This window comes from Phascolarctos cinereus, unplaced genomic scaffold (genome assembly GCF_003287225.1).
Source record: "Phascolarctos cinereus isolate Bilbo 61053 unplaced genomic scaffold, phaCin_HiC Scaffold_5;HRSCAF=322, whole genome shotgun sequence".
NCBI classification, from domain to species: Eukaryota; Metazoa; Chordata; class Mammalia; order Diprotodontia; family Phascolarctidae; genus Phascolarctos; species Phascolarctos cinereus.
In genome coordinates, this window is record NW_027555958.1 from 440,702,832 (window position 1) to 440,722,347 (window position 19,516).

The 19,516-nt window shown below is 39.2% G+C and overlaps 1 protein-coding gene across 1 annotated transcript in view; it reads left to right on the plus strand.

Annotated features, from left to right (window-relative positions):
- The window catches only part of PKN2 (protein kinase N2), a 176,055-nt gene that overhangs the window by 147,714 nt on the left and 8,825 nt on the right, over positions 1-19,516 (plus strand). The window contains exons 17-20 of the mRNA XM_020988764.2: positions 3,077-3,253; positions 5,188-5,250; positions 6,236-6,312; positions 11,559-11,701. Of these exons, the coding sequence (XP_020844423.1) occupies positions 3,077-3,253; positions 5,188-5,250; positions 6,236-6,312; positions 11,559-11,701 (460 nt within the window). The remainder of the gene's footprint in view (positions 1-3,076; positions 3,254-5,187; positions 5,251-6,235; positions 6,313-11,558; positions 11,702-19,516) is intronic.

Genomic DNA, 19,516 nt, shown 5'->3' on the forward strand with positions numbered 1-19,516 from the left:
ATCTAAGAAAACATGATGAAGCATAGTAAGCAGTGGACCAAATATACCAATTTTATGAGAGACATATCTGATAGATATGTGGCTTGAGCCCCTTATAAGAGGCAAGGCATGGAATTGTTCAAGGTCTCTAAGGATGAAGAGGGTTCGGATTTAATCTCTTTTTTTTTTAATTCACATTTGGTTCAAGAGTGAGAGTGAGGAGCTTGGCAATGTCCTGGCATTGTGGGGAAAGTTGCTGCCAAAAATGATTAAATTCCCACCAAGGTACCTAATAAACAGTTGACAAAGGACAAAAAAAAATCTGTCTTCCAATAAGTTGTCTCCCATGTAAATGCTAAAAATCTTGAGGTTTGATAAATGTAACAGTAGCAGTAGCTTTGTTCAATAATCTTCTGATTACCTCTGATAAATGAACTGTATAGCAACAATATACAAGGTGTCATTAAAACGTTTGGGACACCATAGGTGTGTATTCACCATTGAAGATGTCTTGTACTGATTTTGAATGGAAGAGGAATTGGATTCACTGGAGAGCCAGGGTCCTTCTTAACCTTCTCTGTGTCATGCACCCATTTGACAGTCTGGTAAAGCCTGTGTACCTGTTCTCAGAAGAAATGCTTTTTTTTCCCAAAATTCTTAGTTGTAGGAAGTACTAGATTTCAGTCACTGGTTAGTAAAAGTAAATTTTTTCCCAACCAAATTAACAAACCTCCTGAAATCTGTCCAGTATGCTACATTATTAATCCCTGCCACAGATGTTAAGGAGTACTGAGTGTTCCTTTTTGATCGTGACATAGTTCTGGTTGCTTCAGGATCCAGAATACTGGATTGGCACAGCAGATGCGCAGTAATCTAGAAAAAGGAAACAGGTCGCTTTGCATTTAGGAGATTGAATAGCACTTTAGTGTCACCAGTATTCCTCCTGACACATGTGCATCTTAACACCAATATTCTTATACTACTGTATGCTTAAGAATCACAGATACCACGAATGTAGAAAGAATTAAAGCTGTAGGTGATCCAGAGGGCCAAGGGGGAGAAGAATGATAGACTGCTTCATGTTATCAAAAAATGAGTTGTATGCAAATGACGTAAAAGCAATCTGTACTCGCACAAGGAGATGGGCAGACCATCTACGGAGGATTTATAGGGAGTTGCAAAGAAGAACCACACAAAATAATTAGGTGTGAATTAGTAGTGAACTACATTGACGGAAGGAGTACCCACATAGTAACTTCTGTCAACTACTCATATCATTGCATGAAGGAAAGATGCAGTTATTCTGCCTGCATATCTCACCAGCTCCCTGTAAATAATATTCAGAAGAAAACCCTCTCTCTTTTTTGAAATAATATTTTATTCTCCAATTACATATAAAAATAATTTTTTAAATTTTTTTTAAATTTTGAGTTCCAATTTATACCCCTCTTTCCCTTCCCTCCCCCTTCCGTGAGATGGTAAGCAATCTGATATAGGTTATACATGTGCAGTCATGTAAAATATATTTCCATATTAGTCGTTTTGTGGAAGAAAACTTGAACTAAAAAAAAGTAGGAAAGTGAAAAAATAGTATACTTCTCACTGTATTCAGACACCATCAGTTCTTTCTCTGGAGGCAGATAGCATTTTTCATCATGAGTCCTTTGGGATTAATAGTATTGCTGAGAATAGCTAAGTCCTTCACGGTTGTTCATTGTACAATATTGTTGTTACTATGTGCAATCTTCTGGTTCTGCTCACTTCACTCTACATTGGTTCATGTACGTCTTTCCAGGTTTTTCTGAAATCATCCTGCTCATCATTTCTTATAGCTCAGTAGTTTTCCACTACAATCATATACTACAGCTTGTTCAGCCATTCCCCAACTGCTTGGCATCCCAGACCCTCTCTTTTGTAATGGGTATAGATATTTCATTTCAGCTCCAGTCCATACCAGGATGCTTCCTCTGAAACAGCTTCTTGCACTGTGGCATATTTGACTTCAGACAGAAGTGTGTTTAGGAACACAAGTTCATCTGACCCATCCTCAGGCTCCCCCTTCTCATCTCAAAACCCCTTGACATCATCCCATACTCTCACCTCCTTTCCTCCAGTTTCTGATAACAAGGTGGCCCTTGCCAAGGTCAACTGCTCTGTCATTTTCTCCCGCAGACTGCCCACGATAATCCCTTTTCTCTCTAGTATTTAGCCTCTTCATACTTATTGGTTCCTTTCCTACTACTACCACCAGCCGTACCCAAAGGCTCCTCCTTCCTTAGCCTTCACTATACCCTGCCATTTCCTCACCATATTGTTCTGTTATTCAGCCAAGCTCTCTTAGCCTCATAATTCCCATGAATTTAATCGCCATCTTTATGTAGATGCCTCATATCTGTATATTCAATCCCAGGCTCTTCCCTGATCTTTAGTTCCATATCAGCATTGAGTGATGCCTGTTGGACATTTCAGACTGAATACTCCAGAGGCATCTAAAACTCATCTTGTCTAAAACAGAACTTGGCATCTTTGTTGTCAGACTCGGCCTTCTTCCAAACTTCCCTACTTCTGTCAAAAGCTCCATCCCTCTTCCAATCTCCCGAGTGCATAAATTTGCTATGACCCTCTCCTTGTCCCATATCCATTTGGTTGCCAAATCTTATTGTTTATACCTTTATAACATCTGTTGCATTTTATCCCTTCTTCTGGCTCACCCAATCTTCTGTCAGGCTTTTATCACCTAGGTTATTGCAACAGCTTCCCTATCTCCATCGTCTCCCCACTCTGAAAGCCTGTTGGCTTCTTGTTTCTCTAGAATAAATTATAAACACTTCTATTTGGCTTTTAAAGCCCCTCGCAATTTGTCCCAGACTCTCCTTTTTTCCTGCATATAGCTTGTTTTTTACATAGTTGTTTGCATGTCTCCCTTGTTAGACTGAGAGCTGCATGTGGGTAGGGACTTTTTTGCCCTTCATCGTATCCCCAGCACTTTGCATAGTGCCAGACACATAATAAGTGCTAGTTTGCTGACAGACTGCTATTCATCCATTGTAATTTAAATGTCCAATTAATGAATTGCCATTTTAATGCTCTTTTGCAGCCTCATGTGTGAAAAACGAATTTTTGAAACTGTGAATAGTGTAAGGCATCCCTTTTTGGTGAACCTTTTTGCTTGTTTCCAAACCAAAGAGCACGTTTGCTTTGTGATGGAATATGCTGCCGGTGGGGACCTAATGATGCACATTCATACTGATGTCTTTTCTGAACCCAGAGCTGTGTAAGTATGCTTTTAGACTTTCTGTGCTTTATATAAGTGTTTTTCTTCCAAAAACATGAACATTAAACTATGATTTCTTCCTGAAGGGTAGATCTAGTAGTTAATAATAAAGCTGTTCTCCTTATTCTTTACCTAAGCTAATATCCCTCTGTTCATGCACTTCTTATTCTGTTATTCATAGTAATAAGAAAGTACTAGCATGAATTACCCCAAATAACAAATGACATTTTTGCCTGACTTTGCTTATTGATTTATGTAGCTCAAACAAATTAGCCTTACAGGATTTCATTTCCTGCCTGTCCAGTGAAAAACTGCTGGTTTGTAGTCGTAAGATCTAGGTTTGAATTCTGGGTCTGATATCTTTGGTGACATTAGACAAATCACTTTCTCAGTGTCCACCACACACCCCTGATCATTCATTTTTTTCTCCCATCTTCTATCACCATTAAAGGTCACTTCTTCCTCTAAATTACCATGATTTGTATATGTAATTCTGTTTTCCAGTGGAAGTACTAATGGCAATGAGAAAGCTGCCTTCTGAGTGGGAGTGCCAGTCCTTTATTTACTGAGTAAAAGTACCAGTCCTTTATTTCAATTTAGCGAGTTCATACTGTATGATTGGTACTTGGCGAGGTGCTGTGGGCTGTAGAAAAGAAAACAGTGCAGGCCCTGTACCCCCAAGGAGTTAATAACCTTGTTAGGAAGACAGATGTGTATAATTGAAATCAAGAAAAACATAAATATGTGATAAAGTATTAAACTGTTGAAGCTGCATGTTAGTTTATGGAGTGGTGGACTTGGAAGTCAGAAGGAAATGGTTCAAATCCCACTTCTGACACAGAAATAATTAGAATGCTCTAAGGTTTGCAAAGTACTTCACAAATGTTATTTTCTCGGGTCATCATAACAACCCTGAAAGGTAGGTGCTACTATTATGTGCATTTTATAGGTGAGGAATAGAGAGGTTAAGTGACTTGCTGAGGGTCACACAGCTAGTGTCTGAGAGCAGATTTGAACTCAGGACTGCCCGAATCTAGGTCCAGTAATATGAGCAAGTCAGATACCCTCTCTGAGCCTCAAGCAGCTCTATAAATACATTATACAGGGGTTTTTATTTCCATACCAGGAGTTACCACACCAACAAAATCATTGGTCCTTGACCCTGATGTTGTTGTTGTTCGGTCTTTTTCCAGTCACGTCTGATGCTCCATGACCGCATTTGAGATTTTTTGGGAAAGATACTGGGGTGGTTTGCCATTTCATTCTCCAGCTTATTTTACAGATGAGGAAACAGGTGAACAAGGTTAAGTGACTTGCTCAGGGTCATATAGCTGTCTGAATATCTGAGGCTAGATTTGAACTCAGGTCTTCCTGACTCCAGGCCCACGCTGTATGCACTGCACCCCCTAGCTTTCATTATGTATGAGCCTGATGTAATTGCACTGTAAAACCCACAAGGGCAATATCTTGTTTTGCATTTCCCCCAACTTCTAGCACAATGCTGTGCACACAGACACTGAATATTTAGTCATTGAATTGAAGGTAATTTGGTTACATAGAACTGGCGAAAAATGTCAAGAGATTTCAAAAATTGTATTAGAAAAAGCCTTTCTAAATCCTCAAAATGGTAAGTTAACAAAGAGATTAAAGTTAAAATGTCTTCAAACCCTACAGCTTTTCATCTGTCTTCTGGAGTTTCCTGTTTTCTTGAACTTCTGCCATTTCATTTAAAGCTTTGCCAGGTAGCCATATAAAATCTAGTCTGAATATAAAGTATATAAAAATACATTTTGAAAATTCTCCAGTCTGTCTATCAGTTGTCTGCTCTTCACTGAAAGCTAAAAGATTTAGTGTCTTCAAAGCAGAATGTTATGAATCAAAACAAAAAATCAGTGAAATGTATTAAATCTGTTTTGCTTTAATTCTTTAAACAGGTTTTATGCTGCATGTGTAGTTCTTGGATTGCAATATTTACATGAGCACAAAATTGTTTATAGGTAAGTAAATTTTTTGCTCCCATGATGGGTTTGAACAAGAAATTAAAGCTAGGTAGACTTTTCATATTTTTATGTTATTTAGCATATGATTTATAAAAATGTATATGTTAGCCCTTCCAAGTAGCTAATACAGCACTTCAAAAGGAAGATGGCGAGTTTTTCTTGAAAATAACATTTTTTTCCCCTGATCTTTTTCTTTCTCCCTAATTAAAAGAGCTCAGGATAGTTCAACCCAGACTGTCACAAATGTAGATTGTACTTGATATTTCCCTTTCAAATAAGGTATTAAAGTAAACTTGCCTAGACCAAGGTAGAGAAAGACCAATAAAATTTATGGAGTAGCTCATACACATTAAAAATCTCACTACTTTCAAATAAATCCATAATTCAAACTAAGTGCCAAAGAGGTATTCCTAAATAGTGAGTCTGGACCTAGACAAGAATTGGTTTTTGATTAGCATCAATAAAAGGACTGTGGTAATAGTCTTGTAAAACATATGTTCTCTCAAGTAGCTAAAATACACTCTCCACACCTTAGACTACTTATTAACTTGGCAAATCCTTCCTTCCTGCATAATGCAAAGTTAAATTTTGCTCAGGTTGAAGTCACAAATTCTAAATGAAAGAAGGCAGATTTTGATGAGGTTTTATGGCATTGGGGTTCCTTATTTTAATTTTGTTTTCTTAAGTGATAAAACACTCCTTCGTTGAGTGTGCTCTTTTTTTTCTACCATAACAGGAAAAACTGAATTGTCATTTATCATATTTGCAAGCAGAGCAGTAAGTATTGCCAAAAGGAGATGAAAAAAATAAAAATCTTCAGTAGAGGATTTAAACCCTAAATCAGAACTTGGAAAACCTATGCTTGATAAAGAGGATATTTGGCCATTTATTACTGAAGGAATTTATTTTTTAAACCAGATTATATATTCATTTCATTACATTAATTTTAATTTCTTTTCCATTTCTTTTTTTCCCCACATAGAGATTTGAAGTTAGATAACTTGTTGCTAGATACAGAGGGCTTTGTGAAAATTGCTGATTTTGGTCTTTGCAAAGAAGGTAATTTACTTTTATTGAAGTTATTTTTCAAAGCCTCATTGTTCCTTTGTATTTTGGTAGTTACCAATATTGCTTGTGAAAGGGAAGGTACGTTTCAAGTACTTACTTTTTTCTCTATTAAAAATCCTTTGGGTTGTCCACATATTTTAATTATCATATTATTATCAATTTCATAAAAGTTCAGAGATGAAAGGGACTTGAAGGGTAATCAGATCCACCCCTCCACATTTGGATACTGGAAGATTTGGAAAGAGGTTGAATGATTTGCTCAGTGTTATAGGGGCCAAGCCTTATCTGGAATACAGGTTTCTTATTCCTATTTCAGTATTCCTTCAGCTCTATGATGACTCCTTAATGTCTCACATTGACATGATTGAACACCTGAATTTGCTGGATATCATCATGGGAGACAAGCATTCTCTTCATACAATAATTGTCTTTATAGAAAAGCACCAATAAGCTTATTGAGCCTGTGTCCCTGTTAAGCATTGTACAAAAAAGAATTATGAAGGCTCAGTGTCTTACTTTGAGGTACATAAAAATCAGTTTCTTCTTAATTCACTAATTCAGTGAATTTCTGATGTTATCAATGTGGGTACTGCTTCTTATTAGTGTCATTTGCAATCTCTTCATGCTTTCTCATTCCTTTTGTGTTTTTGTGTTTTCCACAGATTTTCTTCAGTGTCCACTTAACATACAAGGATCCTTCCTTTAAATCTTTGTACATTTTATGGATACAAGTAGAAAACTAGCTGTTCATCTGATGTCTCTTGTTTTTGCCACATGACTAGCCTTTTTCCTTTTCCTATCATCGATTTCCTCAATGTTATCTCTTCCTTATGAACTTATATGGTCATCTTTGGAAACACACCATAGCCTATTTGTCCCCATTATGTATCTCTCCATAGTACTTTGCTTTACACAAAGTTTGATTCTTCCATGATTGAGCATTCCTGAATTTTTTACACAAACATATGACATTGTCAGGAAAGCATTTCTGTTGAAAAAAAAATGGGCCTTTGTGCTAGGAAGTAGCCTGGGGTTGTTAAAGCTAGATTGATAGAGAGCTACATAGAGAAATCGTTTATGAAATGTTTCCTGTGTGCTAGGCACTGGCAGTAAGCACTGAGGATACAAATATAAGCAAACACGACATTCTCTGCCCTTAAGACACTTCTAATTGAGGAAAACATTACATAAACAGGAGTTGAAAAGTGGGGATTTAGGGGTGCAGGAATGTTGTGGGAATGGCCAGGAAGTGGTGTGTAGAGGCCTGGTTCTAGGTGCAGAAATTAGTTCTAAATGCAAGGTGAAAGTTACTTTACAGAGCCTAGCATCAAAGGAGATAATATATGTAAAGTACTTTATAAACTTTCAAGTTCCCTATATAAATGTTAGCTGTTTGCTACTATGCAGTTTTTCCAGATGCTATCCATTTCCTTCTTCCTCTTCAATTCTGGGCACTGCTCATTAGTCACCTGCAACGTCTGTCCCAGATATATGTATTAATATGTTCACTCAGGGGAATGGTCTTCCAGCTATACATAATAGTCTGAACGACAGGTATTTTTCATTCATTTAGTTCTCCCTGTATGGATTGTTAAAGCAGTCTCTTTTGAGTGTGGCCCTCTTAACATTCTGGGTCTTGATGCAGTCAGCTTACTATCATCCATAAACAGAAGCATTGGAGCAGTCTGGCCAGCACTTGGTAATAATATCTGGTCCATTTGGACCTTACTGTTCTCCAGCATAGTGTCAGATACCTTCCCTTGTTTGATGTCAATAATCACTTATTCACTTGTTCATATTAATAGACAGATGTGTCTGTTACTTGCATTTATTAAAGCTCTTGTGTGATCTTAACATAAACATGAATGATGCCTTGTTTAAAAAAAAAAACACACCCAAAGCTGAAGGTTTGTTTTTATTCTTTGCAGAAGATGCTATTTTTTGTGCTTGGAAAAACAGTGGGATCTTAAATTCTTTGTACCTTTCAGTCAGCTCTGACTATAAAGATGTGGCCTGCTAGTAGAGGTGTTTATGACAGCCTTTCTATTTCCATTTCTTATTTTTCACCAGTGATATCATTGACTTTTAAGCTGTTCTCATAAAGGTAAGAAAGTATCTCTGTAGAATGGTGGGTAGTGAAGGTTTTTCATTTGCTTTTTTTTTTCCCCAATAGTAACACGGCCTGCAGCCTTTTGTATCCTTTCTGGATTCTTGGATGCTCTGAGATAGTATGTAACTACTTTCACTGCCCAGAGTGGTTCTCCCCGCTTTGAGGCATTCTGGTCCCCTCATCCTGCCTGGCTCATGCCAGTGAGATACTAAAAAGAGATCCATATACAGACACTGACAGAGTCTACCAGTTTGGTCTGATGACGCTCCCTCGGATCTCACTCCAAACCTTGATTTCATTCAGTTTTCCACCATCCTCCTTGTGATGTTTTCACGTGGATTGGTCTTCCAAACCATTGCTGCTGCCTTTCTCTGCCATATCCCTCTGCTTGGCAGAGAATCCTAGGTGCATAGACTTAGAGGTAGAGATGGCATCGAAGCCATCAAGCCCAACCTCTCCATTCTACAGATGAAGAAATTGAGGCCAGACAAGCGAGGCATGTTGCCCAAGGCCACACAGAGTAGTAGAGATGGGAGTCACACCCAGTTCTTCTGAAGTTGAATCCAGTTTTCTTTCTGTTGCATCATGCTCTTTGCTAGCTAAAGCATTTTAGGGGTTTTGCACTTCTCATTGCTTGTTGTGTCCAGCATTAATTGACTCTCTTCTACCTATGTAAGAATGGGACAAGTTAGTTAGCCTTTCAGTGCCCCAAGTGACTCTTGGGATTATAAATTGCTGAATAGGTCTGAGATTTATAAGCAGTCTGCAGTCCTTTAACCTCCTCGGTTTCTCGGACCTGAGCCACAGTTTCCACTGTGCTTGTCACCATCTTCCCCTATGCCCACCTTCATAGTTAAGGTGCCGAGTGTCAGAATTGTTGACTTTTTTGGAAGAGCTTGTCAAATTCTTCATGTAGCATTTTCCTACCTTTTTATCCTCTCCAACAGATGCTGGATTGTAAGCTGCAGTTATCTGATGATGATCTTACTGATTATTATCACTGCAGGAGACAGTGATCAGAAAATCTATACGCTGGGATCTCTTCTTGCCTTTGGCTGTTTGAGAACAGTTCTGCCTACTCTTTGATTACCTCACTGTGAACATGCCTTCTTTTTGTTTCACATTCCTTTTTTCTTCTGTTTTTGTTTTTTATTTCAAGAAGATACATCTTGATTTGATTTAGTTGTTCTAATAATATGTCAGTTCATTGGCCATCTTGCCAGAGAGCTCCCACTTAGATAAAAGTGCTCAGGTTTAAGTTAATATTGACCCAGAACTATTTGTTAATTAATTCAGTCCTTCCTCTTCTGCCATACCACCATAATTCCTTTCCAAGGGGGAAGGGCCTGTCTAGCACTGGTCTGGTTTTTTTCTTTTGTTTCTGACTTTGATTTTTTAATTTCTTTGATCTTGATCTAGAGATTTCACTGGCATAAGGGAGGTCCCTTTATAAGTGAAGGTCGGTAACTTCTTGGCAAATTTACAGCCTTAGAGAGCTGCTTGAGGCCCTGAGAGGCCCAAATGACTTGCCCAGGGTCTTACAGCCAGGATGTGTGAGAAGTGGGCCTGGGACCCAGATTTTCTGGATTCTTCTGTGCTCCTCTATCTCTTAATGGTTTTTCTTTAATGGTGATAGCCAGCATTTACATTGTACTTTAAGGTTTACAAAGCATTTTGCAAATAGCATCTCAGTAGTCAAAGTAGTCATCACCTACTGGCCCCTCTACTCATTGTAAAGGAAAATATCAAGGGTGAGGTTTTTTTATTTAATATATTTGGGGTCAGAGATGCAGTTTGAATGTAATCAATGGAAATAATGGCTACTGGGTATGGACACATCGAATATATTTTCTCACCCGTGGCCTTGACAAGGGACATAGAAGATAAGATTTAAAATACTTCCAAGTTAAGTGAGTTGTCCTTCAGCTTCTTTTGGATGAGTGAACTACAATACCTGTGCTCTGACAAAATATACATGGACAACATACAAAAGGAAAGCTAGCTGTGGGATAAGAGATGCATGGCCTGCCTCTCTGGGCACCACCGCAAGTCCCCTATTAGACTTTCTGAAAATTAGGAGCTGCCGAGTCACGTGCTGATCTGCACTGAGAGCACATTATTCTGTTGAGACTACACGTGCACGTACTCTCCACCCTCCCCCTGCCTTCAAAAAAAAAATTTATAAAAATGTAGGCACAATTTTTACTGTTGGTGAAAATAGTCAAAACAAAATTAATATGTAAAAATTTGTTGTAGTAGTGAACAGGACGTCAGAATAAGAAGCAGGAGACCTAATTTTTTTCCCCTGTTCTATTAAATGACTTCCTGATTTTTGGCAGGTTACTGGAAGCATTAAATGCATATGGAGAGTTTATTTGTCAAATGTAAATGTTTCCCTATGCCCTATTTAACGATTTAAGAGATTCATGAAGTTTTATTTGTTTTTTAAAAATAATAATATAAGAGGTTTTCAGTCTTTTGGAAATATCTATTCGTAATAAATGCTTGTTCACTTAATAACATCACTAACTTGTGTAACATACATTTGATGATTACATGTGTAAATTAAAGGAAGGCACATTGAAAATTAATTGGACTAAATGATATTCTTGTATTACATGACAAATTTGTATTTATAACCTTGGTCAACACTTGATTATCTAGAAACTTACTATCTAGATTGTAGGTTTTTACTCTTATTAACTTCTGTGGAATTTTTTCCGTCTAGTTTTCTAGTCACATTATACATTATATAATCATCCTAGAAGAAGGAAGAAAAAGTAATAGTCCATTATGAAATTGTATGAAAGAATACTGAAAGTAGAAAATAATTTTTAACAGCTAAAATTATTTTGTATTGAATTTATTTATTTAATTTATTTTGGATTGAGTTGGCTATTATATATTTAGCCAAATCACCACTCTATGCACTTTTACTACTCATGAGAAAATGATGAGGCAGGGGTATGCTGGGAGAAGGGCCAAAGTAATATATGAGTTTTGCATTTCCTCATGTATTTTTTATTTAGGAAGATGCCAGTCTTCCTAGTTTTTATATTAGCTCTAGAGGGGAAAAAAAGAACATATGAGGTACCTAAGGAATGATTTGGTTTTTTCTGTTTTTCAGGAATGGGCTTCGGAGACAGAACAAGCACATTTTGTGGCACTCCAGAATTTCTGGCTCCAGAAGTTTTGACTGAAACATCTTATACAAGAGCTGTGGACTGGTGGGGGCTTGGTGTACTTATATATGAGATGCTGGTTGGAGAGGTAAGCAGTGGTCAAGAATGTGTCCTGGGTAGAAAAAGAGAGCGCAACCAAAAAACTTAGGTGCTTCAGGAAAAAATGAGAACTTAGCTTCCATACCTATTCAGAGCTCACCACAATTACCTCTAATGCTTTTGATGCCTGCCATGGTCTTTGCACAGGGCACTAAGAATACAGCAAGCAAGGCCTGGCAGCAGATAGGCAGCAGAACTAATTGAAAAGCCATTATCAAAAATTAATACTAGCTGTCCTCCAAATTAGAAAGTCAACCTTAAGACAGAAAAACTCACTAAGTAATTCTTTTCTGTCTTTTATAGATTTTACATTTCTTAAAATTTCAAGTAAACTTTCTGGAGAAAACAAATATACACATAAACACTCTTGCTATTTCTAAGTGCAAGATGTCTGAAATTTGTAAAACTATAAAATCCCAAAACATTATCATGTCATAAATTTTTATTTTAAAGTTGGTTAGGTGAAATTTTCTGTAATGGTTCTTTAGTTCTTATCAGTGGGGGTTGAAGTAATTTTTAAAAATTGATCAGTTCCTGAAATGCAGTCTAGCCCTTTTCTCTCCTAATCAATTCTGGGTTTAATTCATTTGTCTGTTCCTGTGTACTAGTAAACCATCTCTATGGCTCTACAGCCTACTACTTATCATAGTCCAGACAGCAGTCATTCTTCATTCACTTAGTATTAAGTATGGTTAGTCAATCGATAAACATTTATTAAATGTCTGCTGTGTGGCAGGCACTGTGCTAAGCAATGGGGACACAAAAAAAGGCAAGACAGTCCCTGCCCTCAGGGAACTCCTAACCTAATGGAGGAGACAATAAATATATACAGACAAGCTATATGCAAAGTAAATAGGAAATAATTAAGAGAGAGAAGGCACTGGAATTGAGGGGGATTGGGAAAGGCTTCTTATAGAAGATAGGATTATAGGTGGAATTTATAGGAAGCCAGGGGTGGCAGTAGTAGGAACTGAGGAGGGAAAGCATTCCAGGCCTGGGGGACAGTCAGAGAAAATGCCCAGAGCCAAGAGATGGAGGGTCTTGTTCAACATCCAGGAGGCCAGTGTCACTGGATTGAAAAGGACGCCTCAGGAGTAAGATATAAGACTGGACAGGTAGGAAGGAGCCAGGTGATGGAGGGCTTTGAATCCCAAACAGAGCATTTTATATGTGATCGTGGGGACCCAGTGGAGTTTATTGAAGAGAGGAGGAGTTGACTATGGTCAGACCTTCGTTTTTAGTAAAATCACTTCAGTGGCCGAATAGAGGATAGGTTAGAGTGGGAAGAGACTAGACAGGCGGTGATGAGGGCCTGCACCCAGGGGGGTGGCAGCGTCAGAGCTGAGAAGGAGGTGTATTCGAGAGATATTGCAGAGTTGAAATTGACAGGACTTGGCAACAGCTTGGACCTGGGGTGAGAGATAGGGAGGAGTTGGTGTTGACTCCTAGGTTGTGAGACTGAGGGATTGGGTGGATGGTGAAGCTACAGTAATAGGCGGGGCAGCTCACCCTGGGCAAGTCACTTAACCCCATTGCCCCATTAAAAAAAACAAAACAAAAATACAGTAATAGGGAATGTTGGGGGTGGAGGAAGATTTTAGGGGGATGTCTACTGGACATCCAGTTCACAGTGTTTGAAAAGCAGCTGGAGATGTGAGAGTGTAGATTTGAGAACTGTCAGCATAGAATTCTTTAGTGATTATATATCTCATTTAGGAGGCTCTATTCATGTTCCAGGGCTTACTTAAATTAAGTAAATATTTATTTCTACTATGTACAAGGTCAGAAAATCTAAACTTCCTGCATTCTACTAAGGAGATACATTTTCATAAGTAAATAAAGTACAATTATTTTCTAAAGTAAATAGAACATAACTTATATAGACGATAATTTTAAAAGGGAGAGACTGCTAATCACTGCAGGGAAGCAGGGGCAGGAAGGTGTAAGGGAAGGCCTTTTGTAGGAGGTGGCACTTCCTTTGTAGGATTTGCTTGGAAAGACGCTAGGGACTTTGCAAAGGGGAACTGAAAAGTACATTTGAGACCTGAAAAGGCAGTGTGCCTTGTACAAAGGCACAGGGAGGGGAGGGAGGTAACGTCGTCCATGGAGAATAGCTGTAGTAGTGGGCCACTTCAAACAGAATGGAGAGTATGTAAAAGGAAGTAATAAGAAATAATGATGGAAAGATAAATGGACTCAGACTATAGACAGCTTTAAATTTACCAGGCTGAGAATTTTGTGTTTCATCCGACAGGTCATTAGGGATGGGTGACATAGCAATATCAACTTGGAATTTGAGTATAGGATGGATTCAAGAGGTGGGAACAGTAATCCAGACAAAAAGTAATAAGGTGTTGGGTTTTTTTTTTTAATTTTTAGGCAACTGGGGTTAAGTGACTTGCCCAGAGTCACATAGCTAGTAAGTGTCAAGTGTTTGGTCTGATGCCGGATTTTAACTCAGGCCCTCCTGACTTCAGGGCTGGTGCTCCATCCACTGTGCCACTTAGCTGCCCCGACAAGAAGTAATAAGGGCCTAAACTTAGGAGAGGGAAAAGTGCAAAAGATGTCATGGATATTCAGCACACTTCAGCAGCTGATTAGATGTAAGGGTTAAGGAAGAGGGAAGAGTCACAGGGTGATTCCAAGGTTGCAACCTTGAGTGACTAGAAAAATGCTGGCTAGTATCATCAGCAAGATAGAATGAGTGATCCTGTACCTGGTCCTCCCTTCACTTGACTTTGCAAGAAAATTAGTTATGTCTTAGACATGTAGAGTTTGTGAACTGCCTGTGTGACATTCTCATAGAGGTATCCAATAGACAGTGATACAGGACTGGAATCCTAGAGAGAGAGATTTGGGAGTGATGTGCATAGGGATGCTGATAGAACCCGTAAGAGCTAATGAACTCACCAAGACAGGCTCCCTTTAGTAGACAGAGGAAGGATGAGCCAACAGAGAGAATGAAACAGAGTATAGAGCCACATGGAAGAACAAAGAGAGAGTATGAGCACAATGTCGTGGTAGCCAAGAGAGGAACAAATAATCAGCAGTGTCGATAACTGTGGCAAAAAACAAGCAAAATGAGGCCTGACAAAAGGCTGTTGGGCTCAGCAGTTCAGATTGTTGATTACCTTGGAGAGAGAAATTTCATTCAAGGGGTAGGGCCAGAAGCCAGATTTAAAGGAACTGAGAAGCGAGTAGGAAGTTAGGAAACCTTTGGGCAGCAAAAGAGGGCAAGAATAGTGACCTGGCATAATAGCGAAGACAAGTGAGTTTGTTACGATCTAAGAAGAACTAGCATGGGCCTAAAGCTTTTGGAAAGGGACCTCAAAGGTCGTCTTGTCTAGGCAGTGCACACGTACACATTATGTTCCTGTTCTAGGCACTGTACTAAGTGAAGAGAGGTCAAGAAAGATTCAGATTGAGAAGAGACCATTAGTTTGGGCAGCTGAAATTGCTTTTAACTATGGAGAGTATAGTTTCGTTGAGTGAGATTGGAATACTGCCAGCAGACAGCAGCAGAGAAAGCAAATGGAGACTCTGAATGTAGATGGCATCCAGGAGCTTGTTGAATAAGAAAGGGAGAAGAGATGCAAGAGGGATGAGAATCCCAAGAGCTAATGAGCTTTTAAGGATAGAGGAGAATCAGGCATATTTATAGGTAACAAGGAAAGAACTAATAGATAAGGAGAGGCTGAAGATTAGAGAGAGGTGAGATGATACTGGGGGCAGTGTGTCTGTTGGGAAGGCAGAAGGGATGGAATGAAGGGTATGTGTATTAGAAAGCCTCTCTCTTCCCCAGAAACTGGAGTTGAGATAGGAATAGGGGAGTAGCTAGGGAGGAGGAGGGAAGAGGAAGCCCAGAGCAAATGACTTTTCTAATCAAAATCAGTGTCTTCAGCTGAGAGAAGGGTGAGAGATTGCTGTGGAGGCTTGAGAAGAGGAGACAGTTTGAGACAGATATTAGGGTAAGCGGGAGAGAGACTCAAGTAAGGAGGCGGCAAAGGATTCTCTTGTTGCATGGAGGACCCACTTGAGGTGGAAGAACGTAAGTGTGTCATGGAGCCAGTCAGCACAGTTGTATGATTTCTTATGTCTCTGTTCAGCAGCATATGTTTTGAAGCAGAAAACATGGTTGATGAGAATATGGGGTGACCAAGCATGACCAGTGATAGGACAAAAAAGCAAGAGATTTGAGAGGATAAGATAGAGAGTTGGGAGACAAACTGTCGTACATGAAGGAGTTGAAATTAGGAAGAAAGGAAAATATAGCCAGAGCAGGGACGTTAGGCTGGCAAATAACCGAGTAGTAGAGGGAATGGAAGTCATATTGAAGATATTTTTTTAAAAAAAGTTTTAGGGGAGGAATAAGGTAGAGAGAACAATAGGAGATCATAATCATATAAAGACATTTCATGGAAGTCGAGCACTTGTGGGTGGTGACAAGATCATTGGTGTTACCATCCTCCTGACTACCCCTGAAATGGCATGGAAGAGGTCATCATAGCTGAATAGATTGGAAAAACTGGGAGGTGAGGGTATTTGAAGGCACATAATAGAGAGGTCAGAAGTTAGAATAGCAAGGGAGGTTGGTGAGCCGGAAAGGGAGTTCCCTGAAAAAGTAGGAATAGATGGTGTCTGAATACAGACCAAAGCATACTATTTTTCACTATCTTTTTTTTTCTTGGTGTTTCTTTTTTTTAGTTCAAGTTTTCTTCCACAGACTGAGCAATATGGAAGTATCTTTTTCATGCTACACATGTGTAACATGTGTCAGATTGCTTACCATCTCAGGGAGGGGGGAAAAAAGGGGGAGAGAGAGAGAATTTGAAACTCAAAACCTTAAAAAATGTTAAAAAAAAATGCGTGTATTGGGGGGGGGGCATATTACCCAAGAAAAGAAAAGGGAGGAATACCGTCCTATTGATTTTGTAGATAGATCACCAGAATCTGGAACAAGTGAATAGTCTGGATAAAGTGAACCTCAAAGAAGAAAGGTTACTGAGCGATAGAGGTAGATAGAAAGTCTGAAAGTGGCCATGAAGAGCAAGAAGTACTCCAGTTCCTTCATTTTACAGAGGAGCAAACTGTAGCCAGGGCAGGGAAGGAGAATGAAGAGAGATGGAAGATGGGAGGGGAAAAAAAGTGATCATATTGGGGGAAGAGCAAGCTCCCAAGAAGACAGGAGGGCATAGGCACAAGAGTCCTTGGAAGAGGATATCAAGGAAATTAGTGGGGGGAGAAGGTGGGAGGGAAGGAGGCCTGGCTGTGCCAGATCCCAAACTCTGCTACAGAACCAAAATCAGCACAACAGTGCGGTCCTAGAAGAAGCAGAGAGGTTGGTCAGTAGAGCAGATACGGTGCACAGTGCACAGAAGCAAGCGAGCACAGCAGCCAGTGCTTGAAAGACCCAAAGATTCCAACTGTTAAGGCAAGAGCTTACTATTCAGGGGCAGCGAGGTGGTGCAATGGATAGAGCACCAGCCCTGGAGTCAGGAGGACCTGAGTTCAGATGTGGCCTCAGAACAAACACTTGACACTTACTTTGACCCCTGGGCAAGTCACTGAACCCCAATTGCCTAAAAAATAAAAACAAAAACAAAAGAACTTACCATTTAGTAAAAACTGTTGTGAAAACTGGAACGCAGTATGGCAGAAAGTAGCTATTGACCTACACCTCACACCATGTACAGAGACAAGCTCCATGTGGATACATGATTTAGACATAAAAGGGGAGAGCACAAACAAATTAGAGGAACATGGAGAAGTTGCCTGTGGATGGGGAAGAGCTCATGACCAAACAAGATAGGAAGGTTCACAGGAGGTAGAATGGACAGTTCTGATCGCATAAGATTTACAGAAAGTTGGCAGAGACAAAACCAGTGCAGCTAATGTTAGAAGTAGGAAATTGAGGGAAAATCTTTGCAACAAGTTTCTCTGATAAAGCTTTCATATATAGGGAACTGATTCAGATTTTTAAGAGTAAGACCCATCCCCCCATTGGTCAGAGGATATACATAGGCAGTTTTCAGAAGAAGAAATCCAAGTTGTCAGTAGCCATCAAGGAAGAAATGTTCTAAATCCTAATAATTAGAGAAATGCAAATTAAAACAACTCTGGAGGTACCACCCCCCACACACATCAGATTGGCAACGTTGACAAAAAAGGAAAATAATAAATGCTGGAGGAGATATGAGAAAACACATATTTTAATGTACTCTTGATAGAGTGTGAATTAGTCTAGAAATCACTTTAGAACTATATTCAAAAAACTTTTAAACTGTGCCACATGACATAGCAATACTACTAAGTCTATACCCCAAAGAGATTAAAGGAAGAGAAAAAGGACTCATGTATACAAAATTATTTATAGAGTTCTTTTTTTGGTGGCAAAAAATTGGAAACTGAGAGGATGCCCATCAGTTGGGGAATGGCTGAACAGTTATAGGTATGTGTTGGGATGCTATTGTTTTGTATGAAATTATGAAGGGGGGTAGCTGTAAAAAAACCTGGGAAGACTTGTATTAATGAATGCTTAGTGAAATGAGCAGAATCAGAACAATTTTAATAATAATTTATACAATTTAATAACTGTAAAGTAAATGTAACTGTAAAGACAACTGTGAAAATAACTGTAAAGATAAAAATTTTGAAAGACTTAGGAACTCTGATCAACACAAACCACAGTTCCAGAGATCTCATGATGAGCATGCTGTCCACCTCCAGAAAAAGAGCTAATAGACTCGCTTATAGGTTGAAGGTTTTTTCTTTTTTTTGAACGTGGCTAATGAGGAAATTTTGTTTTGCTCAGCTACATATTTGTAACAGGCTTGTTTAATGAAACTTAATAAGTGTCTTCTATGTGCCAGGCACTTTATAAATGTCTCATTTGATCTTCACAATATCCTTGGAAGGTAGGTGCTAATATTATCCCCATTTTACAATTGAGGAAACTGAGGCAAACAGGATTAGTGACTTGCCCAGCTGTCACACAGCTAGTAAATGTCTAAGGCCAGATTTGAACTCAAGTCTTCCTCACTCCAGGCCCACTTGCCACCTAGCAAGGTGGAAAGGAGAGAATTTGGAACCGAATATTAAATTGAATTTTTTTTAAAGAATACCCATGGAAAGATTACTTTAGAAAGGATAAAGCTTTTTCATTGAGACAGGGACAAAAAGAAGAGAGAATGGAGAATGAAGAGGGATTCTGAGGTGTGAAGGAGGGAAGTTGCAATGCAGGGCCTCTATTTTCTCAATTATGGAGTCAGTCAAGAAGCATTTGTTAAGTAGTCACCATATGCCAGGCATTGTGCTAAGCAGTGAGGGCCATGAGAAAGGTAAGAAATGGTGCCAGCTCTCAAAGAGCTCACATGTGGTTGGGAGACATGTAAATAACTGGATGGAGGTTGTGTAGAGTAGATGGATGCCCTCATCTGAAGAGCAGCAAAAGAACCTGGAAGGACCCCCTGCAAAAGGTGGGATTCGAGCAGAGTGTTGAAGGAAGCCAAGAAACCAGAGAGATGGAGAGATCAAAGAGGGTTCCAGGCTTGGGGCAAAGTACTAAGGCAGAGGATCGGGAGATACATCAAACAGAGGACTTTGGATTTGATCCTGGGGTAAATAGGGAGCCATTGAAGTTTGAGTGGAGGTCACATGGTCACAGCTGCCCTTTAGGCCTTTGGCAGCTTTGTGGAGGATGCAAAATCCTCGGTAGAGAAAGGTCAGAGTTTAGAATAGCTTCTGCTGAGGATGTAATGGAAAATTGATCAGAGAAGAATAAAGGATCACTGTAGAGCAGTGAGGG